The 27,297-nt window shown below is 40.3% G+C and overlaps 1 protein-coding gene across 1 annotated transcript in view; it reads left to right on the top strand.

Moving 5' to 3' along the window:
- The first annotated feature begins 689 nt into the window (after positions 1–689).
- The window catches only part of LOC115469622 (sciellin-like), a 49,169-nt gene continuing 22,561 nt past the window's right edge, over positions 690–27,297 (top strand). The window contains exons 1-6 of the mRNA XM_030202417.1: positions 690–751; positions 1,012–1,068; positions 14,802–14,855; positions 18,856–18,912; positions 21,521–21,610; positions 23,630–23,710. Of these exons, the coding sequence (XP_030058277.1) occupies positions 690–751; positions 1,012–1,068; positions 14,802–14,855; positions 18,856–18,912; positions 21,521–21,610; positions 23,630–23,710 (401 nt within the window). The remainder of the gene's footprint in view (positions 752–1,011; positions 1,069–14,801; positions 14,856–18,855; positions 18,913–21,520; positions 21,611–23,629; positions 23,711–27,297) is intronic.

Genomic DNA, 27,297 nt, shown 5'->3' with positions numbered 1-27,297 from the left:
TCAGCGTTGATAACAGCTCTTAACAAGCACTAATGAGCACTAATTGGCAATAATTAAAATGTATGCACACAACTCGCTAAGCACATTCTGTAAGCAGCGTGCCTAACTTCTAATGGGCGCGGGCAAAAGGGGGGTGTAGTTAGTTATGGGCAGGAAATGAGCGTGTCATGGGTGTTCTGAAATTTACGTGCGTAGTTATAGAATATGGCCTAGTGCACCTAAATCTATGCACCAGTATATATGTCACATTTTCGTTGGTATAAATGGAGGCTCATAGTTGTAGGTGCTGAGATATCATCTAAGCATACTCTATATACTGCAGCTAAATCTAGGCACCGTGTGTAGAATACGTTTAGACAGCACTGATTTCTGTGCTGTTTTTTTTAGGCACCATATATAGAATCTCCCCCATTGTGTATAATTGTTTTCAGTTGTCCATTTCAGAGTTTCTTGGTGTGTTTCAGTTACATATTACTTTCTCAACCAAAATATGTTACACTGTGTCAAATGTTAAAAATATGCGACTATAAAACAAAAAAAAAAAACAAAACCTTAGAAAAGTACAAAAAAAAACCCCAAAAAGCTTAGAAAGGTACACCATATTTCGGTACAACCCATTTTTGAAATGTTTTGGTGATATTCTCCCATGTATTGATGCAATAAGTTAACTTAGTCCATTTTTGTTTTAAATGAAGCCAGGGGCTGATAATCTCATTGATGTAAGGCGCAGTGCAGGAAGTGATAACACAAGGTAAGCAAAGTAAACTAAATGCGAGAGCCTATTTATTGAGTGATAAAAAGGACTTTAATATCTAGTTTAAATGCAGCCAAAATATTATATCAAATGTTAAAACTGCAACTGTTAAAAAAAAAAAAAGGAGAGAGAAAAAAGTCCCTTTGCAAAAGCACACTGTATTTCTGTACAATCCATGTCTTGAAATGTCTAGTTGCTATTCTTGCATTCATTGATTATGATAATTTTAACTTAGTCCATTTTTGCTTTAAATGAAGCCAGGGGCTTGATAATCTCATTGATGTAAGGCGCAGTGCAGGAAGTGATAACACAAGGTAAGCACAGCAAACAAAATATAAAAGGCTTTATTAAACAGTGTTAAAGACATGCTTAATGTGCATTTTTTAATGCAGCTTATTCTCCCCTTTTCTTGTGTGTTGTGCCATCTGCTGTCAGGAACAAGGGAACAGGGTAATAGCTACTATACCTGAATGTACCTCGCCTCAAACTACTACTGAAAATACCAGAGCTAAATCAAAACAAGAACAATAAATCAAAAAATCCTGAAGAAACAAAAATGTTACTGCTGCTGTTAACAACATGTGAAATTACTGTGCAGACGTACTCAGCAGTGGTAACATATATGCATTCGGAAGCTGATAGGTCTTAAAATAGCAGACAGCCCTGTATTATCCCATGTCACACTCTAAACCCTGTTGCACAGAATACTCCTCTCAAACCAACTCTTCCTTCAGCCCTACCTCCTTGGCATATCTTTCAAACATATGAACTTGCTTAGCCATGTATCCCCTGTCAATAAGCCCAAACTATCTAATACCCAAATCCTTCCTGCAGAGCTGCTTTCATAACCTTTCCATCACTCTCAGGAACCCTCTTACTTTCTAGTGGGAGCCTTCAGGTCTTCCCAGGGCAGAAGAATTCCCTAGTTGCTCTTGCCAAGGGTGCCATAAGTCAGAATAGCGCAGGCTGACCCAAGGTTCACCCTTGCACCACAGGTTAGAGCTAAAGAAAAAAAACTTTTAGAATTACAGTTCTGAGGGGGGAGAGGGACTGGGTTAGCTGGAGGAAAGTATATTTTTATGTATTGGGTTGAGGTGGGTTTTTCAGCTGGGGCAGGGCTAACCAAGTAGTTTGGTGCACACAGAAAATATAAACTATACTTTACTCATTTGTGATTCATTTTTTGGAAAAGGGATGGTGAAGTCTTTAAACATGCGTCATGTTTGCAAAATTCTGCCTTAGTGAGCTACTTTACATGATTTATGTTGCAACAGCTTATTAGTGAGGAATTAAGTCACATAGTGGTAACTGACCACATGTGAAGTTTATTATTGCAAATGATTTATCAGATGCTGAAATTGTGGCATGTTGGTGCAATCTCAAGGTATTTTGCACTATTTTCTGCATGAAGTCTACTCTACACTTTGCCCTCACTTTGCACTTTAGAAAGTTCTCGTTGTTTTTATGTATATGGATTTGATTGATTGTTTAGTTGTTGTGTGTAAATGCAACCTGTCCTTTTAGGAGCAGCCATCCACAAAAGCTACATTATGTTTTGTTATAAAGGGGTCCAAGTCTATAACTGGGTGCACAATTTAGGTACTCACTTTGGACTAGATTCAATGCATGGTGCTCAGAAAACACTGCCAAAAAGATCTGCATGGAGCGCTATTCTATATATGGCAACCTTGAGTGCTTGCCATTTATAGACTAGCACGTAGAGCTGATTTGCACGCCAAACTTTGGGCATGAGGATTTACACCTCTTAAACCTAGTGTAAATTCTGGCATGTAATTTAGGCACAAATCCCCGGTAGGCACAAATCCCCGGTATCAGTACTACTGGTGCATCTTTAGTGAATGTCCCTGTCCTGCTCATGCCCCTCCATGGCCACACCCCCTTTTGAGTTGCACACTATAAGATTTGCATTTTTATCTTTATAAAATAGCATCTAGCAAGATGTGTGTGCAAATCCCAAATTCCTGTCAATTAACACCAAAAAATTGATTGTTAGCACCCAGTTATGGGCACTAATTGGCTCAATTAGCCAATTTAGTTGCGTGCGTATCTCTAAATTTTACACGTGAGGTAAAAAAAAAGGGACACTGAAATGGGGGGATCATGGATGGAATGGGGGTGTTCCTAGCATTTTATGCACATTGTTATAGATAAGGTGGAATGTGCCAAACTTAGGTGCTAACATTGCACCACATTTCAGTTGGTGCAAATGGTCATGTCTAACCTTAGGTTCGACTTCCCAGGCTATGAGCGCTATTCTATAAATTGTGCCTAATTTTAAGCATGGCTTGTAGAATAGCACTTTTTTCAGTGCCAATTATTTTGGATCATATATGGAGTTCACCCTAAGTGTCAACTTAAACTCATAAATACTAGTATTCTATAACTTTAAGTGTGCTACTGTTATGAATTGTCCATTTCAGATATTTTTAATGTGTTTTAGTTATGTTATTTCCTTTCTCATCCAAAGTGGCACTGTATCAAATGTTAAAACTATGTCATTGTAAAAAAAAAAAAACCCCAAAACCTTGGAAAACCACAACGGCATTTCTGTGCAATCCATCTTTTGAAATGCTTTATTGATAGTCTCCCATGTATTGTTGACAATAATTGTAACTTAGTCCATTTTTGTTTTAATGAAGCCAGGGGCTTGATAATCTTCATTGACGTAAAGCGCGGTGCAAGAAGGTAAGCAAAGCAACGTAAAATGCGAGAGGCCTATTTGTTAAATTTTTATTCAGTTTATTCTTCTCCCACCAACCTTTCCTACAAATGTATGATTTGCTCTCTGCTGCCGGAATAAGGGAGCAGGCAGTAGCTACTATAATCTGACTTGCCTTGAATGATTACTGATATGGTATGAAATTTGCATTTTATATACCACCTTTCTGTAATACAACCATATTATATATAGGTACTAGGTACTTTCTCTATCCTTAGTGAGCTCACAATCTATCTCCCACCAACCTTTCCTACAAATGTATGATTTGCTCTCTGCTGCCAGGAATAAGGGAGCAGGGCAGTAGCTACTATAATCTGACTTGCCTTGAATGATTACTGATATGGTATGAAATTTGCATTTTATATACCACCTTTCTGTAATACAACCATATTATATATAGGTACTAGGTACTTTCTCTATCCTTAGTGAGCTCACAATCTAAACTTTGTGTACCTAGGACAATGGAGGGTTAAGTGATTTGTCCAGGGCCACACAGAGCCACAGTGGTAATAAAACCTAGCTGCTCATGTTATGAACAGACGCTGGAGGAATGGAGAAAACAATATTACAAACGTCCATATACCAAATCTCCACTAAAACATCCAACACTTCCTTAGTGTCCCTCCGGACCGGATCAGGATTGGACTGATGGTTGTGCTCGCCTCCAGCAGGTGTGGAGGACTGAGAAAAACACTGTGACTCTAGAGAGCCAATAAGAGCCCTGGTCATGTGACCCTAGCCTCAGTATTTTCTCAGTTTCCAGCAGGCAGGAGGTGAGCCCATTAGTCAGTCTCTCTCTCTCTCTCTCTCTCTCTCTCTCTCTCTCTCTCTTTCTCTTTTAGAGGTTAATAACAATAATGCTACTTCTTCTGTGCCTAGGAAATCTCTGTTAGAGGCTTGGCAGATAGGGATTTCTTTTCTTTCTTTTACAGCCTCTGGGGTGTTACACTCGGGTGCCCCGAGTCCCTCCCCCCCTTCCTCCCCATCTCCCATACTTAGCTGGGAAGGGCTACCCTTTGGTTAGAAAGGTGTATTGTCTTTGGGAGAGGCAGCCACTATAGGAAGTTAAATTTACACCTATTTTTCTTTCCCCAGCATTTTAACGAGCTAGCTCAGCTGTTTGAAAAAAAAAAAAGACAATCCCCAAACTGCAGGCAGCTCTGTGCTATTCTATTGCTCTTGAACATTTTTTTCTTGTTCTAATTCAGCTGTTTAAAATAAAATAAATAAAAAGGAGGAAATAGAAGAAAATAATGTTGACTGGGCCTTTAACGAGCCACTTTCTCCCACAGAATTTCTTCCTCCGTTTCCTCGCGTTTTGGGCAGCGGGCGCCGGCTTGTTAAAAAAAAAAAGGTGCGACGAGTTGTTTCTCAGGTGGAGAGAGATCCAACATACAGGGGAGGCTACAGCATGTTTTTGTCAGCACCGGAGTTAGATGTTTCTTTGGAGCCTCTTTTTCGGGCGGCATCAGCAATTTCATGATTCTTCTTTTGCCAGATCCGTCACGTCTGCCCTCCATTATTTCTCATTTTGGTCCCGCAACTGCAGCTTCTCCATCACGGAGTTAACACAACCGGAACTTATAATTTGACTCTGCTTGGTCTGTTTCTTCAGAGCCTGTGCTTCCTCCGGTTTTCGGGGTCTATTTCACCAGCTGTTATTTCTCTGCCGTCCCGCTCTACTCCGCTTGTTGTGGAGGTGTCAGACGCGCTTTCGGGGACCGCCACAGTACAAGTGGTGCGAATGGCAGCCATTTTGATTCACCCTCCGTCTTCTCAGTCGGGGACTTCTCTGTTGTAGGCAATGCTGCAAATCAAAGTGCAGTTCAGCTCCAAACTGAACATTTCTTAATCCTCTCCACACATGTGTGATGGAAACAGGACTCTAAAATCCACATAATATAAGCAGGCAATATTTGGATAAAAGGGTCCCTTTCATATATAGATATATATCACGATTTTCTTGTTTTAAGTTTTAGATATATAACTTGGCTATTAACACTGGTCTTATCTAGTACATAGTTTTATTGTTGTCCAGTGTAAGTGTGATTTTGTTTTGTTTTGAGTCATTCTCATTACCTGGTGGAAAGATCTGCATTGTCTCTAATAGTGAATTGATTAGAACTCTACAAATCTTGCCATAATAACTTAATTCCTTTCAAGAATTTCCCTCAATGGCTGTAGTAGTATACAGTGTTTTAAGAATTTAAGAAACTTTCTCTATAGGCAAAGAGTAGATTGTTCAGATGCCATGGGGATTTATAAGCTCTCTCATATTCTCTGAGGGACAGTCCTGTCTACCAAGCACCCAATCTCTCAACTGCCTTAGAAGGCGTGCTTTATTCATGTCTTCCCTACTTTTCCAACTGTCTTGAAGCCTCTCATATTTCATCTTAGCTTTCTTCTAGTACTTACAGGACATATGACCACTTATGGAATAAGGTCATCCTTTCAATTTGCATATTCTCCCACTTAAAGATAGTGGGAGGTCTTCAAACCATCTAATTGTGTTTTTGTCTTCTCTATCAATTCTGCATTGGCAGATTGTAAACATTCTGGTTTTGTCCGGTATGCCCATCCATACCATCTACTATCCCTTCCTCTTCCTTAGAGATCTTATGTTCTTGTCTCAAGCTTTCTTGAATTCAGATACAGTCTTGTCTCCACTGCCTTCACCAAGAGGCTGTGGCACAAATTCACCACCCTTTCCGTTAAAGTATTTTCCAAGTCTGTCCCTTTTCATTTTCATTCTATGCGCCCTCACTCCAGAGCTTCCTTTCAATTGGAAGGGGACTCACTCATTTCCTGTGCATTGATGCCGTAAGTACATAAGTATTGCCATACTGGGAAAGACCAAAAGTCCATCAAGCTCAGCATCCTGTTTCTAACTGTGGCCAATCCAGGTTGCAAATACCACATTCATTTCTAATGAGTGTGGGTCTGGTACATCTCAGTGAGGCAGGAGGAATGACCATGATACGAGGATTGGGGAGATTCAGGAAATTAAAGGCCAGTGAATCAGACGTCCATACTGAGCAAATGGTTGAACCTATACTAAAAAAAAAAAAATTACTGTCCAGAGCGTGCTACCATAGCTGCTGCACAGCTATATTCGGAACTTAACCAGCTATGGGACGCCACAGAGATAGGGCTATGTATGTAGCCCTATTTATGTAGTGTCCTTGGTCACCTCTCCTCTCCTCCCCAGAACCCAGAAAATAGCTAGTTTTTGCTTAACCATTAACCGGTCATTTTCAGCAGCACTCTCCCTTCTGTTCTATTTTAGATCTAAAAAGATGTTCATTGCACTCTCAGGGTCACAAGTTTTCGTATGGAGACTCTTCGGTCAGTCATAGTGGCAGTTCGGCAAGGAGAGTATTTAACGGTCTTGGATATGTCAGAGGCTTATTTACATATTCATATTCGGCAGGCTCCCCGCAGATTCTTGCGCTTTACGATTCTAGATAGACATTACCAGTTTCGTGCCCTGCTCTTCGGTCTTGCGGCAGCTCCGCGCACTTTCACCTAAGTTATGGTCGTAGTAGCAGCGGCGCTCATGAAACAAGGGATCCTCGTTTCATCCTTACCTAGACGACTGGCTCATTAAAGAAAGTCTTATCAGCACAGTTGTCAGGTCACGCACCGGGGGGTGCATTTCTTGCAGTCTCTAGGTTGGGTGGTGAATGTAGCCGGGCCTCTCATTTGATCTTTCATTCGATATCTCTAATTTTCTCTCTTTGTTTAGTCAGGTTGGCGCAGAGTCTTTCGTCTCCTCTGCAAGCATCCCGGTTTATATTTTTCTTGATGACCTTGGGCCTTCGGCCATTTCCTTGCTGTATTCTGCAGAGTACAATTTTACTTTCTAGTTCCCAAGAAGGAATTTTCCTTCATCCTATTTGGAATCTCGGGGTCGTCAATCACGCTATTAAAGTATCAAGTCATTATCACAAGAACCTTCTATCCGTCATAGGGCTGCTTCATGCAGTACACTTTTTGGCAGAAGCTTATTTGTATATTTTTTTCTTTTTTTCCTTGGGGACCACAGCAATTCATTTACCTTTCTGTGAAAAGCAAAGCGGTGAGAGCTCTGTTGGTCTTTGCCATGGCAATGGGTTATGTCATCCGCCAAGGAGAACTAAGAGTATACTCTTGAGATTGCAGTCAGTGAGACTCTTGGCATAGTTGGACATTCGCGTAACTGCCATTTACAAGCCATTTTTTCTTAGTTGTCTCACCCTGGATTCAAGAGAATAGACTCTTATCTTTTCAGCGTTTTCATCGGATACTACCTCACTGCGACACTTCAGGGCTATCTCTTTTTTGCCTTCAGTCTCACAAACATTTCTTGCTTCTTCCATCCAGCAACAGTCTCAACGGCGGCAGGGATAGACGCCATTGTTTAGCAGTGGTCTTTCAACCTTCTATATGTGTTTCCTCCGTCAACTCTCTGGCGTCATCTCATATTTACATTTCTTTTTTAATCATTTATTTATAATTTTTTCATTTTACAAGGATCACTTGCAAAACAGTGAAACGGAGATGATTGTACATTAAAACAATATTAGAAGAAAACAATCTTAACAAGATAAATGGATTTTATACAATCTTTCTCTTTCTTAGACCACAAAATAAATAGGGAGAGTGAAACAAGACAAGGAGATCAATTTAAACAACAGCAAACAAAGAAAACGTGGTATTAACCCGATTATCCCAGGTTATTATTTATCTAAATCATTATTCCACATTGATCATCTGGTTGGTTTCTTTAAGACCATAACGGTGCATAGTCCATCAATTTCATTTTTCCCTTTTAAAACCAGAAATTGTTTAACAATACAAACCCTTGAATCTCCAATCCAATTCCCGCTGATTAAAGTAATCCCAGTTTCACAGGCTTCACTCCTTTTAAATTAATATATTAAGAGGAATCATTTCAGAGGGAAAAAAAACATTAGGAGTCATACCCGGAACTCTGGGAAAACAACAATCTCGATATTAATCATCTGTAACAATATTCATTTTGTTCAAATTTTTCTGGTCTTTTATCATTTTCAAATCTTAACCATTTCCTACTTCAGTAGAACTTCATTTGCTGTATATTCTCAAAGGATTTGATTAGATTATCCATGTGGCTCATTAACAAGACTATATCTGAAGCAAAATCATTCTCTACCACCGTCAGGTCCTGGAGCACCCTCCAGATGACATTCAATGCAACCTCCACGGGAGCCAAAAACTCCAAGCTGATAACTCTTAAGGGTTTAGGAGTAGCACCGCCAACACGGGTTCAGCTGTAAACAACTTCCGTTTCAGCATACACTCCTGACTTACTCCTCCACTCCTTTGGGCATGGTGGTTAAATGATTTTTGAGCGATGAAGTTGTTTCCAGGTCCAAGAGCATCGACGCTCCTTCGTCGGCGCTAATCAAAGGACTCATCAACCCAGTCATCTATGGGCAGCTCGTCACACAGCGGTCCCATACTTGCTGCACAGGGGACAAAATGCTGGTCATCGGCGGCTGACCCCCCCATTGTCCCCTTCCTCTGTTAAGGCAACTGCAATGCAGAGAGGAAATTTCAAGTGAACAAAAACTGAACTTCAGAGGACAGCTGGGCCGTTGAGTGTACAAGCTTCAGGTCACCATCTTTCCCCTCTCCCTAATTTGGGACACTCTTTGTCTGGTTTCTCCTCAGAGGCCTGTCTGATATGGGTAACCCTTCAGCATAGCCCTCTGAGTCATTGACACACGGAAGCCCCTCCACCACTTACAAGGTTGTGTCCCTTCGGAGGGGTCATATTTACATTTAAAAAAATAGGTTCCATGTTTCATCTATACCAGGCTTTATTTTGTCTTATGGTTTGGCTCTTTTGCGGGCTTGGCTACTTAAGAGCGCATTTTACGCTTCAGTAGTTCTTTATATGCGGCAGTTGCATTGTTGAGCCTCGTCTCTTATTTGTTCTTGATGTATTTTTTGTTGGTTTTCATAAAGGATTACTCTCTTTTCTTTTCTCCTGCAGGTTGCAGCTCTTTCCTGTTTCTGAGGTCCGATACGGGGTAATTTTTTCCCTCGTCCTTTTGGAAGTTCTCGTTTGCTCCAAGGATCTTAGTCTCCTTCGCCCGACAGTCCGAAATCCTCTTCAAATCACAATCTTATTCTTTCAAGCTCTGATAGGTCCTCTTTTTGGGCTGTTTTCTTCTGGTTTCCTTTAAGGTTTTCCTCTTAAAGCGCTGTTTTCTAGTAGCCATTGTTTTTTCTTTAAGGTTTTCCGCTTAAAGCACTGATTTCTAGAAGCCATTGTTTTTTCTTTAAGGTTTTCCTCTTCAAGCAGTGTTTTCTAGTAGCCATTGTTTTTTCTTTTTGGAATTTTTTTTCTCCTTTTTTCCAAGCAGCAAGTGTGGAGTACTTCTACAGCTGGTTTCTTCTTTTCGGTCTACCGTACTTTCACGTTTTATCCTTTCCCAATCGTTTTTTTCTTATTGGGTTTGTCCTTCTAGCCAGAAGGCGTAAGGGTTTGGTCGTTTCTAACCCGCTATATCTTGACGGATTAAGGAAATGAGAACTTCTATGTGTCCTCTCATGGAGAGGGCAGTTCCACAGAGTATTACAACATATTCCACAACTTCAGAAGTGGGTTCTTTCCTTACCACAGTGATTTTTGGGTGCCCTCGGTGCACATTTGTAAGGTGGCAACCTGGTCTTAGCTTCATTCTTTGGCTCATTGAGACAGACTACATGTTCGTTGTCGCCAGGAGGCGGTTTATGCAGTATGAATATTCTCAGCAGTTTTCATAGGGTCCCTCCCTTCAGATTACTGCTTTGGTACTTCCCATCAGTCCAGTCCTGGTCCGGTCCAGAGGAATGCTAAGGAAGGAGAAATTAGATCTTACCTGCTAATTTGCTTTCCTTTAGTCCCTCCGGACCGGACCAGGCCCCTCCCATGTTCCGTCAACTCTTTAGATTCTTTTATTAAGTTTGGAAGTGTATTCGTTCCTTTACCACACGTGGAATGATTTAAAAAAACAGATGCTACTATATATATAAAACTTTAAGTGGTCCATACCACTCCTCTGGTGAGAGTTGCTGGTGAGCTCAGTTGCTGGAATATATATAAAACCTTAAGTGAGCCATACCACTTCTCTGGTGAGAGTTGCTGGTGAGCTCTAATACGAATGGGCCATGCCATTTCTCTGGTGAGAGTTGCTGGCGAGCTCTAATACAAATGGGCCATACCACTTCTCTGGTGAGAGTTGCTGGTGAGCTCTAGTACTCGGCTTTGCCGAGGAATTTGTGGCTGCTAAGGATTCCATACGGCACAGAAGGTCTTTCTTCCTTTCCTGCTTTGTTAGTCAAATACTGAGGCTAGGGTCACATGACCAGGGCTCTTATTGGCTCTCTAGAGTCACAGTTTTTTCTTAGTCTCCACACCTGCTGGAAGGCGAGCACAACCCATCAGTCCAATCCTGGTCCGGTCCGGAGGGACTAAAGGAAAGCAAATTAGCAGGTAAGATCTAATTTCTCCTTATGTTGTTAACTTAAACTTATCTGGAAGGGAAAAAAAGCTCAGAATCCCAGTCAGACTATATAACCAAACTTATTCCCTCAAATATTCAAAACCATTTAACCGGCCAGGAATGGCACCTGGCTGATTACTTAGCCAGCTATCTGGCGATATTCAGCAAGAGATAGCTGGCTGACTCCTACTGAATATCGTTGGCTATCTGCCGATTTTCAGTATCAGTTTGGTGGCTATATTTGGCCACGTGAAAACCTTGAATATCTTTGACCAGTTTAAACATAACTGGCCAGCGCTGAATATCGGCTTGGTTGGTTAAGTTTGAACTGGCCAAAAATAAACCGGATATTCAATTCTGTTCACAGGAAACGGCCCAGCTTTGAATATCTGAGCTCAGCACTGACCACAGGAGGCAGCCTGGCTACCTCCTGCGGTCTGAATATTGACCTCATTGTCACTTCATAGACTAAAAAAAACCTTCCAAACAACTGACTCCCAAAATAACTTTTCCTTAAATGGGATTTTTCATATAGTGGAAATCACTTATTCTTCAGATAGTTACAAGAAACATTTTCTTAAACTAATCTGTATTCATTTTCTCAAAGCCTTGTCAATTTAATTCAAACAATGGTCCGAACAATGGTGGCCAGCAGTTTGCTGAGAAGTGGAATGAGGGATTATAGGCCATCACAATTCAATTCTAAAATAAAAATAAAAAATGAGACTGTTCCAATCAACACTTTTAGAAATAGTAGTGTTAGAAATACAAATCACTCACTCAAACAGGCACATATCCGCAATTGAGTGCTCACGGGATCTCAGAGATAGCTGAGGGTTACAGATGCTTTCAGCCAACACATGATGACATCACTTCCTGATGCCTCATCACTTCCATGAGGCAAAATTTTTCAACCATTAGTAATAATACTACCATTCTATCTACCATATGGCTCCTCTATGCTCAACTCATATATCCATTGTTGTTAATGGTGCAACAAGCATTCTCTATGGTTCCCACCTCTGTTGACCTCAGGGATATGGTCCACTACACAACATAGTAACATAACGTGGAGGGGCATAATGGAACGGGGCACCCAAGTTTTCATGAGGGCGTCCTCGCAGGACGGCCCCGTAAAGGGGCAGGGCAACCCGTATTATCGAAACAAGATGGGCATCCATCTTTCATTTCGATAATATGGTCGGGGACGCCCAAATCATGAAATTTAGGTTGACCTTAGAGATGGTCGTCCTTAAGTTGTTTTTGAGATGGTCATTCCCGGTTTTCGACGATAATGGAAACCGAGGACGCCCATCTCAAAAGCGACCAAATCCAGGCCATTTGGTCATGGGAGGAGCCAGCATTTGTAGTGCACTGATCCCCCTCACATGCCAGGACACCAACCGGGCACCCTAGAGGGCACTGCAGTGGACTTCAGAAAAAGGTCCCAGGTGTATAGTTCCCTTACCTTGGGTGCTGGCCCCCCACGACCCCCCCAACCCCCCCCTCCCAAACCCACAACTGTACACCACTACCATAGCCCTTAGGGATGAAGGGGGCACCTACATGTGGGACAGACAAACAGGACAAATAAGGGAAATACTTAAGGTGGGAATGAAAAACAGACATGGGTGTCGGAGGACGAAACGGGGCGGCAACTTATTGCTCGCCTCAGGCGGTAGATTGTCTTGGGGTGCCCCTGTGTAGAAGTACTGAATATGAATGATGCAAATCAAAAAAGTGTTGAACTAGTGGTTCTTCAAACTTACCCCGCTTCAAACAATTTCTATGCTCATTTATTCTAAATTTGAATTGGCATGTTGCTTGCCCAATGTAAACTTTTGGAGGAGAGCAGATTACCGCATATATCATATAATCTGTGCAGCAAGTATTATCATATCTCAGCCTGTAGTTGTGTTGATCTCTTGGATTAACAAACCAGGTATACAGTTCCACTATAATATCACAGGTCTTACACTTGTTACATTTAACATGACTGGGGACAACTGCACTATCAGATGGACACAATATGTCCAGGTTATGATCCCTCCTACACATTATCTGTAAATGTTTTTGTGTGAACACTGGATGAAGTGTTAACTAATGCCAGTGTTTCCTCAAAATTCTGACCAAATGCCAGGGGAATACCTCAAAACACATGCTGGAATCCACTCATGATGAGCTGTACATTTTACTGTCAGTAATGTGTCCCTCTTCGAATATCTAGCATGCTTATATGCATTCTTGATCACAGTAAAAGGGTAACCCCTACTCAAAAGACTTGATCGTAGATACTCCTGGAGCAATTCTGCACAAAATGTTTGAAAATTCTGTGCACAATATTTAAAAATTCTGCATTGTTTGTATTGTTTTTGCACAGAATTTTCTCATCATAAGGCCTGAAAGTCCCTCCTGTCTTTTTCCTCCTCAGCTACAGGCTCCATAATTCCATCTCTCCCTCTAACATCTCTCCCTCTGTCCCCAAAGTCTTCTTCCACATGAAGTACCCCCACCTTTCCTCCTATACAGTGCAATATATACATAGCAGATGTAAATTCTCAAAACTGATATATTTCAATTACTGAACTAAAAATAAAATAATTTATCTTATCTTTGTTGTCTAGTGATTTTGTCTTTCTAATCATCTCATTACCTGTCTCTGGTTCTGCTTCCCTGTACTCTGTTTCCTGTGCCTCCTGTCTAATCACTATTTCTTTTTTTCTCCTTCACTTCCAGCTCTATTTCCATCTTTCACATTCAGCTTTCTTCCAGTTTTCTTTCTCTCTCTCAAATCTATCTAGTTTCCAGCTCTTCTCTTCTCTGCCCTTCCCCGCCATTCATGGGCACCATCTCCTCCCTTCTCATTCCCTTTCCCTCCCTTTCATAGGCATCATCTCCTTCTGTCCCTATTCTCTCTTCTTCCCCTCATCTCCATGGGCATCATATCCTCCCATCTCTCTTCTTCTCCTTTCCCCTCCTCTCCATGGGCACCATCTCCTCCTGTCTCCCTTCCCCTCTTCTCCTGTCTACCCTTCCCTCTCTATGGGCACCATCTTACATACAAACCTCACTTGAGACAGGATGCTTTGGTCCGAGTCTCCTCCTTCCTGCCCCACCCAGCATATTTTTCTCTCTGCTGCCCCCCCCCCCCCTCACCCAGCATCTTTTTCTCTCCTACCCCCTTGCACTCTGGCATCTTTTTTCCTTCTTCCGCTCCCGTGTTTGCCAGCATCTCATTCCGCCTCCTGGTCCCCCTGGCAAACCTTCAAACTTGCCTGTACATATTCTCTGTAGCGAGAGCCCTCCCTCTCTAACTTTCTTCCTGCAAGAAACAGGAATTTTTGTTAGAGGAGGCAAGATGCTAGAGAAGGAGGGCACCCAATACAGAGAATCAGCGTGTGCTTAGGGGGAAGGGGAGAGAGTGTGGGAGGGGGCGGGGACAGGGAATACAATTAATGTGTTAAAGTTATTAGCGCAAGTTAAACTTTTAGGGGGTCTTTTACTAAGGTGCACTAGCATTTTTAGCTTGCACTACAAATCAGCTGGAACTAAACTCAGAGATACCCGTAGGAATATAATGGGCATCTCAGCATTTAGCGCCAGCTGATTTGTAGTGGGAGCTAAAAACACGACCACAGCTTAGTAAAAGACCCCCTTAATGTATTAATTCTGTTTAAAATGTGCTAAATGTATAGCCCTCATTTAAATAGATCACTTTATGGTACTTCATAATTTAGCAAATACATGCATTATTACTCAATTGTGCTAAACTGATAATTTTTTTATTTTATAGAGGTCAAGATCTTGATAATATAATTGAAATATCAGACTCTTCAGGGAATAAAGGGTAAGGATCTTTTTACCCATTGGCTATGTGTTCTCTTTAATGGATCATATTAATGGATCATCTAGTAGCACAGAACTGCTTGTTTCACTTTGTTCAACTTTGTTGATTGTTTATTGTTCGCATCTAGGTTGTAGAAATTGGTTGGGTCTTCTTCTGTTGTGGTGTTGCTCAAAATAATTAATTTTCTCCATTGAGCAGCAGAAATGTAGTCCCACCATTGGTGATGTCACCCCAAAGGTGCTGATGCAGGAAACCCTCATTACAGATAAGCAATTATGCTAACTTGGTTAGGCTCCCAAATGGAATTCCAATATGAACTTCATAAAATAGAAATAGATGGCCTGAGTTAAATTCAATCCAGTGGCACTGTTCCCTTTAAGCTGAGCAGGAGTCCTCCATCTGCAGTCCTGCCAGTGGGTAGGAGCTGTTTCACTATCACATTTTCAATAGGGAGAGACATTAAAGTTCTGCAGGACTCCAGGGAACCTGCCTGTCTCTAGAGATTGAAAACATAATATTGAAGTACCACCCCCTAAGGATGGCAATGCAGTTGGAGGACACCCACTCAGCTTAGAGGGAACAGTGCCCAGTGGGTCTGAATTTAATCCAGCCCCCTGTCTCTGAGTTTCTCATTTGTCTTAGCTCATGCCAGTTATTATGAGGCTTAGTGAAGATCATGGGAGCAGAAAGGCACATCTTGCTCTTCTACCATAGTACCATTAGTACTAAAATCAAATGTGGTAGGGTATGCCAACCTCCTATGAAAAGTATACATTTTAAGCCAGAGCAGGAGAGTTGTGCTATTTCTGATGCACAGTATTTTGAAAATCTTCACCATTTTATACATTTTTCAGATTATGCTGTTTGTAAACTATAGTTCAAAATGCATTTTGAAGTAGTATGTTTCACTAATCTACACAACATATTCTGCACCTTCAGCATGAAATAACGATTACAGAATTATTTAAAAAGTAAATATTCAAGAAATCTTCACACCCTTTATCATAGCAACCCAAACTAGCTGCATTTCCAAACATTCCTTTAAGAAGGACCATAATAAGTTAAATATAACTCAGCTATGTTCAATCACAGTAGCTGGGTCTGCTGTTTGTGTTATTAAGCCATTTCTGTTATATGAAATGAATTTGAAGTAAAGGTCTAAACATGTTTACCACAGAACAGCTGAAAGAACTCCAAGATAAAGTTATTCAAAGGTAAAGGTTGGGGAAAGCTATAAGAACATTTCAAATGTGTTTGATATCCCTAGAACACTAAAGTCCATCATCGTAAAGTAGAAACAGTTTGGCACCACTAAGACACTGCCTTGAACAAGGTGGTCCCTCCAAAATCAGTAGCCATTGGTTTACGAAACTTCAGAGGGTTGCTCAGTGAGGCCTAAGATTAGTTTAAAAGAACTTCAAAGGTCTGTGGCTGAGAGTGAGGAAAATGTCGACTGTTTAACAATTTAATGATTATTCCTCAACATGGCCAGTATGGGAGGGTGGCAAGAAGGAAGCAAAGGCTAAAGAAAAACTATACAATATATAAACTAGGACTGGAGTATTATAAATAACCAAGCAGGATAGATCAAATACTCTTACAGATATGAATCACTTTCAAATTTAAAAAAAATGGAGAAAAAACCCTCAGAAAAACCTTCAGGATTAATACCTGTGGGTCCTTACTTTTCTGTCATTGGCATTAAAACCTTTCCTCCATCTTTTATTTCTAATTTACTTATGCATGTGTGCAAGACAAAAATATTTATGTGCTCAAAAAATATTTTTCTTAACACTTAGCTTAAAAATCTCTCTTCAGTCGGCAGTTTCTCTCCATGACATTTGTAAAGAAACACAGAGGGGATACCGCATGTATTTGGGAGAAAGTTTCATGGTTTGATGAGACCAAAGTGGAATTTTCTGGTCTCATTGCTAAGTGATATGGGTGGCATATAACAAACATATCACATCACCTTGCTAACACCATCCCTACAGTAAAGTATGGTGGTGGAAGCAACCTTATGTTTGGGGATGTTTGCAGGAAGGCTTATGAAGATGAAGAGAAAGATGATAGTACAAAGTACAGACAGAACCTGAAGAAAATTTGCTCCATTCTGCCATTGGTCAGGAAATTAATTGGATCAAACACAAGAAGAGGATGGCAATATGGTGTACAAACTGATCTACTGAAGACACAAACACCGGACACAGCTGCATTTCAGCTTCTGCCTGCATCAAGGGTGCAGTACAATTGATAAAACATCCAAAAGAATATACACATATAAATACATATATAAATATACATATAGGAGGCAATTCTATAAAGGGCACTAAAGATTAGGTGCCCAATATCTGTGCATTAAGGGGTATGTTTACTAAAGGGAAAGGGAATGTGGCTTGATATACTGCCTTTCTGTAACTACATTCAAAGTGGTTTACTTAGCATATACAGGTATTTGTAGAACTTGAGACGTGCTAACCTGCTTGTCTTAATTCCTACTTATATAACGTAAGAATAGCCATACTGAGTCAGACCAGTGGTCCATATATCTAATATCCTGATTCCAACAGTGACCAATCCAGGTCACGAGTACCTGGCAGAATCCCAAAGAGTAGCAAGATTCAGGCTACTGATCCCAGGGACAAGCAGTGGCTTTCCCCATGCCTATCTCAATAGCAGACTATGGACTTTTCTTCCAGGAACTTGTCCAAACCTTTTGTAAAACTAAATACACTAACTGCTGATACCACCTAACTTCTGTTTGAGCACCTAAAATTAGGCCTCGATGAAACATTGATATAGACTATAGCATAAACATTTGTAGTCTGCCACAGACCAAGAACTGGGGAGAAGATTCATAATAACAATGATCCTCAGCACAAAGCAAAAGCAACAATGGAGTAGTTCAACAAGAAGAAATATTGAGTCAAGGAGTATTAAGGTTTATACAATCAAGACTTTATGGTTTCTAGTTTTTTATTACTTTTTGAATCATTTTATAATTTTTTGTTCATATTGGAAGCGTAGAGTATGTTGTGTAGATCAGTAAAAAAAAAAAAAAAAACTCCTACTATAATCCATTTTGAATTTTTTAGACAGCAGAATAAGAAAATAGTACAGATCTGGGAAGTCTTTGGTAAGGAATAGTATCTTATGCAGGTTATTTTTATAAACTGATTTTCATGAGTAAACACTATTTTACCTGTGGAAAGGTTTTATAACATTACTCCAGGGGTTACATGTATATAGAGAAGGCCTAGAGAATGTTCACACCTGTTTCCATTGGACCCATATTTGGGCACAGCATAGGTAGAGTCACAAAGATGTAATTTTTTCATTTCATTTATTAACATTTATATACCACCCTTGTCCACAGCGGTATACAAATTAAACATACATAATAAAAATATTACATAACAAAACTCATCAAATGCAAACCGATGTGATGTCACATTTGGGGAAGGTGAGCCCTTGGGCTGTGAAGAGATTGGCTCTACCTGTGTGGCGTAAACGCTGTGCAGGCGGCCCTGGTTGGCAGCTATTGAAGGGATCGCATGGTAGGCTCTGGAAGCTGGAGAAGGCAGGACCTGACTCTGACTAGCTGGAGCGTAGGACTAGGCAGAGCCTAGTAGACCCCACCACAAGCACAAGGCTTCCCACCCCTTGTAGGCCTCCCCAGACCTACCTGAAGCAATCCTTGGTGATCCAGTGGAACAGAACAGGAGAAATCCCCAGGTGTTCCTATTCCTTGTAGCTCCAGGTTCAAAATGGTGCTCCTAACCCCTAGAGGTAGTCTCGCAGTACTGAATTACTACAAGTTTGTAACTCCCATGATAAACTAGCTGCAATAAAATGTCATATTTTATCACAGCTGTGTAACTTCCTCCCTTGGTGTTCATCTTTTTGCTTTTCTCTTTAAAATGAAGTCATACTTGCCCAACATATCATACAGTAATGTTGCTTGTTACTAACCTATTCTGATTTCATTTAAATTTTAAAGACCTCAAGACATTGATGACCTTATTTCAATACGTCAACCTGGAGAAAATGTCACAAGGTAAGGCTTGTGATGTTCGGCTTGTGCCTCTGTTGTTGATGTTATATAACCCAGCTTGACATGGATTTTCCTCAAGAGGTGGACAGTGTTTGAAAATTCTTGTTCCTTAGTGAGATATGGGACATGGACCTATGGATCTTACATATCTGGATGATATAAACTTGGTTCATATGCATTGGCATCAAAAATAACTTGAATGCTGTTCATGATATCGATGCTGATCATGGAAAAATGTTAAGAAATATAACACAGGCCTTCTAATCCAATTTCCAAGGAGATGTATAATTACAGAATATAAAGACCCCATTTAGCTTGCCCATTTTTCTTCCTTATTGCAATACCACACAGTACATAATGTCTGGATTCATGTTCACTTTCCTACAGCTAAGGGCCCCTCTGTACCTGTCCCATTTCAGAATTTCAGTACCGTTTTGCATCTCCCTTCTCTTTTTGGAGGTTGCTCTATGTATCCTTCAACCTTTTTGAGAAATATTTCCTTACATTACCCTTGAGTCTATCCAACTGCCTCATATCATGAACTATAGTTCTCATTTACACTGAATAAAATTGCCTCATATGAATTTTTAATATTTTTGGAGGACAATTTGCAAATGGTTCACGGTGCTACAAAGTCCGTGGATACTTCTTACCTAGGCTGTTTATACTGATTTCAAAGTGAAAATATATGAATACTTTCATTTTGAAAACTGCCAAAAGATAAGGTGTCCACAAACACTTCCATTTCCTTTTTTTGATCAAAACACCACATATAGTTGTGTCATAGCAATCCTGCCCTACCCTCAAGCTCAAGAATGTTCTTACTAAAGTTGTAATAAAAGAAAAAAGTGGCTATGATATTGAAGTAATGGCAAGAGTTGGCCTTTTACCACAAGAGTCACTAAACTGGGTATCTCAGTACCATAAGTTAGTGACTCCCACAGTACATAGATAATGCAGCTTCAATCTATACTGCAGTGGATTTTAGAGTATGAGTAATTTTATTTAAGTTACATTTGTACCCCACACTTTCCCACTCATGGCAGGCTCAATGTGGCTTACATGGGGCAATGGAGGGTTAAGTGACTTGCCCAGAGTCACAAGGAGCTGCCTGTGCCTGAAGTGGGAATTGAACTCAGTTCCTCAGGACCAAAGTCCACCACCCTAACCACTAGGCCACTCCTCCATCTGGGTTCAAAGTGGCACTGGTGACTCCTAGAGGTAGTCTTGTGGTATTAGCATTAGGGGCCAAGCTACCATTTAAGTTCCTTTTGCCCTTAGCTTTACCACCTAGTAGGGGTACTGTGCTATTACCACTAGGGGTTGCTGATGAAATTTTGAACCCTGCACCTGCAAGAGCAACTGGGGATCACTCCTGCCTTGGAAACCACTAAATACTAGGGATTTCGGCAGGTAGATCTGGTGGTGGGTTATGGGAAGGTAGAAGTGTTTGTGGGGGGAAGGGGAGCTCTTTGGTATAGGGGTTGTGTTCGAGGGTGTCTTTGGGAGAAGGTAGGTGCAGACACATTTGTCATGTACTGACCTCTTTAAGATGCCATTTGGGAGTATTGAGCCACAGGTTAGCAGCCTGATGCTCCCAAACTGGCAAAATGATCCCAGCTTTAAGCTGCCATTACATTTCCCGGAATAATACAGCTTGCATTTCACAATTCACATGCCATTTTTATTCAAATATTCTGCAAAGTCATTACACATATCTAAGCAGTTTATCTCAGGAAATGTAAAAAAGAGGGGAGAAACTACAGGAGCAAGAATTAAGGTTACAAAGTTAATCACAGTTGAATATGAATATAAGGTAGGAAATGGAGGGATCTATGATGGAGAAGACAAGCTGTGTTATTCAATTTACATGAAAATGAGCTGTTTTGCATGCAGTTGCATGCTTTGCATCTCACAGTTATGTATCCTTTCATGACTTAAACTAACATGAGTTATGACCATATAATTTGTTTTACTGCCATTTAACATGCATTAAGGGACAAATAACAAGTGTTATTTGCTATAACATACATTAACTACATCCTCCCTCCTTATATGTATGATATCAATGATGGTATACATGGTTCTTTTAACTGCATTTTGTATGACCATGCATGTGTCAAACCAGTTTTGCAAAATATACCTAAACCAGATGAGCATTTGTATTGTAGTAGTATTTGGGGCCCAAAATGTGTTTGTGATGGCCTTGAGTGCATAATTAAACTTTTTCACACAGTTTTCAAATTGAACCACAGTTAATTAACAAGATCTTTTAATAGGAGGAAAAGGCATAGATTATTAGAGAAAAATAAGAGATTTTTGACCAGTGATTGAATTGTCACTAAAAAATTGTTACCTCAATCTGTGATTTACTGGTTGGGTAAACACCTTCTTTGCAATTTCTGAGGTCTTTTCATCCTATCCACCCAAAATGCACCCCAAACAAGCCCCCTTGCTATCTGGATGAACTGCAGTGTGAAACATCCAAATTCTGACTTTCCAAAATCAGGATTTGGATGTTTTTTGCAGATGGATTTTTTTAGGCATTTTAAGATGTCCATCTGCTTTGAAAATGAGCACCATAATTACATTCTAAACACTTATTTTTCAGAGATGGAAATCGTACAATTTCCCAGTCATCTGATGTGACTATAAGTAGAGATCCCTATTCTTCTTCTACCAGAACCACCACCTCAACAAGGTAAACAAACACCTGGTTATAAGGTTCTCAACCCTGGTCCTGGAGGCATCCCATCCACTCAGATTTTCAAGATATCCATAATGAATATTCATAAGAGAGATTTGCATGCAGTGGAGGCAATGCATGCGAATATCTCTCATGAATATTCATGTGGATATCCTGGAAACCTGACTGGCTGAGTCCTTCAGGACCAGGTTTGGGAATCATTGGATTTAGAGGCAAGGCAACACATCACTCTCAATATTGTTTTGGTTCAGCTAACTTTGTTTCATTTATTGTATTTCTATTCCTTTCCATGACCTTTATATATTTTAACTGATTGTAAACTGCTCTGAAAGGCCCTTTCCTGGGTGGTATATCAAATATGAATAAATTTGAAACTTGATCCATATTGATAAATCCTGCCCATGCCACCTTGGGGTGGGGTATATCAGACTAAAGACTGGTATTTATGACCAAAAGTCATTAACTTTCCTTCTATTTGAAACCATATTAATGTTTGTTTCATAATTTTACTCCCCAATTTTTGTATGTAAGTATAGGTAACAAACTGCATTTTTCATTTTTATCCTTTTCAAATGTCAGGATGCATGTATTTAGTTACAGAGAAGGTCATATCTTCAGAAGGCTTCTCCTGCCCCACTGTCTTGAGAATTAGTGTTATAAGTTTTACTCAAGTCTGTTAAGTTGTTAATGCACAGTAACAGCTAACACACAAATGCACTAACCATTTTTGCAGTATATTTTGGGTTACCACGTGCTAAGTTGCATGCTAAGGGAATTTTGTGTTGGGGTGGGACTAAGTGGGGCATGGGAAGAGAATGGATATGGAGAATGTATCTCAACATACTTCACTTTCTTTACACTAACCAACTAATGTGCATTTAGTGTTGAATCACTTGTTGCCTCCTAAATATAAAATACTGAGTGGAGTGGAACAGGTAGACGTGAATCGCGTGTTTACGCTTTCCAAAAATACAAGGACTAGGGGGCGCACATCAAAGCTACTAAGTAGTAAATTTAATACAAACCAGAGAAAATATTTCTTCACAACATGTAGGTAAACTCTAGAATTCGTTGCCAGAGAATGTGGTAAAAGCAGTTAGCTTAGCAGAGTTTTAAAAAGGTTTGGATAATTTCTTAAAAGAAAAGTCCCTGAGCCATTATTCAGATGGACTTGGGAAAATCCACTGCTTATTTCTAGGATAAGCATCTTAAAATCTGTTTTATTGTTCTGGGATCTTGCCAGATACTTGTGGCCTGGATTGGCTACTGTTAGAAGCAGGATATTGGGCTTGATGGACCTTCGGTCTCTCCCAGTATGGCAACGCTTTTGTTCTTATGTGCTAAGTGCCTCTGTGCCAACTGCTACCAGATTACTGTGCGCTAATGCAAATGTTAATACATGACCAGTAATGGAAAATGTTGGGCATGAACCCAATAGTTGCTGTGTTAGATTTGTAGCTACTGTATGTTACTTTTCTGCATTAAGGGGGTCTTTTACAAAGTCGCACTAGCGTTTTTATCTTACGGAAAAAAATCAGATGGCGGTAAACACTGAGATGCCTGTTATTTTCCTGTGGGTGTCTCAGTATTTACTGCCAGCTGATTTCTAATGCGAGCTAGAAAATGCTAGCACGGCTTAGAAAAAGATCCCCTAAGCCATGGAAACTGCTAAATCTATTGCACATTAGTAGAAAGACCCCTTAGTCTGTTCAAACATAGACTTCCTTGTAGATTTTGACATGCTAGTCAGAAAAGAGTGCAATCTGACCAGTTGCAGGAGAAATAGATCCAAAAGAGAGGGTTTAAACATGATGAACCTTGGGAATCCACCGCAGGTGAATCTAAATAATGTTATATGGTTCCAAATCTGTGTATGCTTTTGATTCTGAAAATAACTATAGAAGGAAGCAAAAAAAAAAAAAAAGAATGAATGTAATAATGATGTGCTAATTAAAATTTGGTCTGACTGGAAATAATTGCTAACATAACTGCCTATTTGATGTTTGCATTTAGGACTGTGGAGTACAGTTATGATGGCAGTGATATGCCAAGGAATCGATCAAATTACTCCTATGATACCAGAAGAAATCCCAGGTAATATTAGTAACTCTGTTGAAAGGGCAGAATCATTCCTAAGTCTGATGCTATTACTGGGTAGTTTGGGAGCATGTTTACAATATATTTCCTTTTGAAGTCTGATGTGAATACTTTAATCAATAAAACTGTACTATGCACTCAATAGGAAAGTGAGTTTCTGGTTGCCATGTGACCCATGCACAGTAGCATGCTATAAAACACCTTCTGAACAATCTTCTCTGATATTGTGAGAAATTGAGCATGACAGTGCATGCCTGCATTTGATAAAACAAGACACTGTTGTTCAGAACTGTGTCAGAGAATTAGATAGCGATAACACTCACTGGAAAATGATTGTAATTGAAGTGTAGGGGGCAGAATGAGGAGAGGGAATGCCAAAAGCAGCAAAAAAAAAAAAAAAAATCATGGCTCCTTTGTATATGCCCATCTCCCCCCCCCCCCCCCAATAAAAAAAACCCAAACGACTCTATGGGAACAATAAAACACTCAAATCATTAAAGAGAAGAAAGGAACCTCAAAGTACCTCACTCTTGTTATTTAACTTTATCAGATATACCATTCAGTCATAGGTCCAGAAAAACTCCTTTTATTGATATAATGTAACTTCAACTCAGTGTCCCCGAATATGAAAACATTGTAGAAAATTCATGCAAAAACATATCTCATGCGCTTATCTGGTCCAGTCACCATCGGAGACCTTCATTGCACTTTAAAAAGTACTGCTGCTGTTTGGCAAACAATCACTGCATTCCTCTTATGGTTTGGTACAGATCCTTTGTATATATACCATTAGTATTCCAGATGTGGAGCCAATAAAATATCTGCTACAAAAAATACAGCCTTATTAATTCTTATGGACATGCCAGATATAAAGTGCCCTGCAGGTCACTGGCAGCTGGACTATTGTGGGAAATCAACAGAGGCAGTGCCTGTGGTTAGTCTGCAGGTAGCACAATGGAAAGTGCAATTTTCAAAAGTCCATCTAGCTGCAAACTATGTGGGAAATTTCAATCCATGAATGTTACATAAATCTTTCAAAATAAACTACCCAAGTTGTTTCTTTTCGAAACTTAGCAAGTGCAATGTATAATAATGGCATCCATGTACCTTGCACCTGCTATATGAACAGGCATCATGGAGAAGGTAATATAATGTGCATATATTTGAAAATTGAATGTATGCTTGCTGTTTTTCTCCCTGATCTAAATGCTCACAGGTATATCTCTCTTGCTCATTGTCAAAAGCATGTGAACTATTTCAGAAGGGAAGTTCAGTCAGGCCATTTTGTAAGGATGAATACAATCAAGAAGTTATCATATGGACAGAATTTAAATATTTGTTTTCTTGATCCTGAATACGGATCATCATAAGTATTGTAATTTAGAAAAATAAGAAGTGAATCAGGTCTTCTACTGGGAAAAGTCTCGTTAGGGTTTTTGAGCACAACAGAGTTTGTTTCAGCAAGGGAATGCCTTCCAAAGACAAGCAAGACAGAGCTTTCCTTTTTACAAGAACAGTAAAACAGAACTGCTTTTCATGATCAAGGTAAATGGAGCTGCAAGAAGCATAACTCACACAGAACAAGAAAACAAGTAGGGAGAGCACATTCACTAGCCTGGAAGCGCAAATATAGATCAAAACAGTTGGCATTAATTAGCTCAATACAGTCCAATACCAGGGTATGAAACGTGTTTCAATGTTTTTGGATCCTGTATTTTGGGGTTGAAATGTATGTGATTTAAAAAGTGACTTGCTTGTAGTGTGAGTCAAAAGTTACAATAGAGATGGCAAATATTCAGGATTAAGAAAACTAATAGGAAAATTATGTTCACGTAATAGCTTCTTGATTGTAAAGAGAATCACATCCTAGAAGAAGGATCTTGTGAGACTAAGGTGGTTATTTTAGAAGCTCTATTCTTGTTTTGGACATCTGAAAACTGCCATTTAGATGCCTATATTGCATGGACATCCAAATCCCACGTTTACAAAGGCAGGATATTGATATTTAACACTGAATTACGTCCCTATGGCAAGGGAGCACGGTCTAGGCATGCTTTGGGTGGGACTAGGGAATGCCCAAAATATGGATGTCCACCTCTGATCACAGAAGGGGAAGGGACGTCTATATCTAAAAAGATGAACCTGGTTATTTAGACCTAGTACTTGTCATGTCCCAGTTACAGAAAAGCGCTCTGATACAGTAGCTGTCCACTGGAGGAATTAATACATGACACCTCCTTAATCCACCAGTGGTTGCCATCCCCCTCCCTCTCCCCTGAATGGAAACGAGCAAGGGATACCAGGCTCTATGACAGTTTCAAGTATTATGGACATTCTTAACAGAGTAGCATACAAGTCTGAAGAGAAGCCTAATGGTTAGTATAGTAGACTGACCATCAAGAAACCCAGGTTCAAATCCCACTTCAGTATTTTTTTAAACTTGAGTCCTTCAGGGACATACAAATACCTACTGTACCTGAATATATAACACCTGTAAGCCTGAAGGCTATTGAAGTGGCATACATTCAGGTACAGTAGGTATTTTTCTGTTCCTGGAGGGCTCACAATTTAGACCGGCTGAGGAGGACTTCGGCTGATGAGGGTTGGGGACCCCCGCCAGCACAGGTACCTGATGGCGGCAGGGGACTCGGGGGAGGGTTGGCGACGGGGGTAGGGGGGTCGAAAGGGGAGGGGCGCCGGGGGGGGGGGTCAAAGGTGGTGGTGGGTCCACGGCGTCGGGGGGCTAAAATGTGCCCCCTCACCTCGGGCCCTGCCCCCCCTCCCACCGAAGTCTGGCTACGCCCCTGCTCAGCCCACTGCTCTAACTATTAGGCTAACCCTCTACTCTGCAGGTTTGTCTATGCTGTCACACAAAGATCCACATCCCTTGTTTTCCCCATTCATAATCTGGACATGTCAGTTTGTAAAATGGATGCTCATGCTGTATGTTTCCAGCACATGGATGTCCATCTCACATGTATTTTAAAACAGGCTATATCCTGTTCGAAAATACATATGAGATGGACATACATTTGTGACATTCTGATTTGGATCCATATTCTGAGTTGGATGTCCTTTCTAAAATGCCCTCTAAGAAACTGAGCATTTAAATATCAGGTGAAATTTATGTAGAAAAGCTCAAAGCGATGCTCATAGAGAAAAATAATCCTAATTACAGGTACAAAATAGTGAGTTCCAATTTAGGGGATACCACCCCCCCTCCAAAAAAAAAAAAAGAACATTGGAGTCATTATGGATACTACATTGGAATTTTCAGGCCAGTGTACTGTAACTTCTCTCCCTCCCCCCTAAAAAAAAAAGAATTGTAAGGATATTTTTTTTAAAAATAGAGAAGAAAACTGAAAATTGTGCCTGCTCATGTGGGTAAATGTGGGGTAGAAATGTACTAAAATAAATAAGTAAATAAAATGTCATTGTGGCTGTGTATAACTTCATGGTACACCTGCTTCTTTTGTATTTTGTGTAGTTCAGGTCACCCCATCTTAAAAAAGATGTAGCAGAACTAAAAAAGGTTCAGAGAAGGGAGACAAAAATGATAAAGGTGATAAGACACCGCCCTCATG

This window comes from Microcaecilia unicolor, chromosome 4 (assembly GCF_901765095.1).
Source record: "Microcaecilia unicolor chromosome 4, aMicUni1.1, whole genome shotgun sequence".
In the NCBI taxonomy this organism is placed as follows: domain Eukaryota; kingdom Metazoa; phylum Chordata; class Amphibia; order Gymnophiona; family Siphonopidae; genus Microcaecilia; species Microcaecilia unicolor.
Note: the sequence above shows the minus strand (reverse complement) of the source record. Positions and strands in the feature narration are given on the sequence as shown.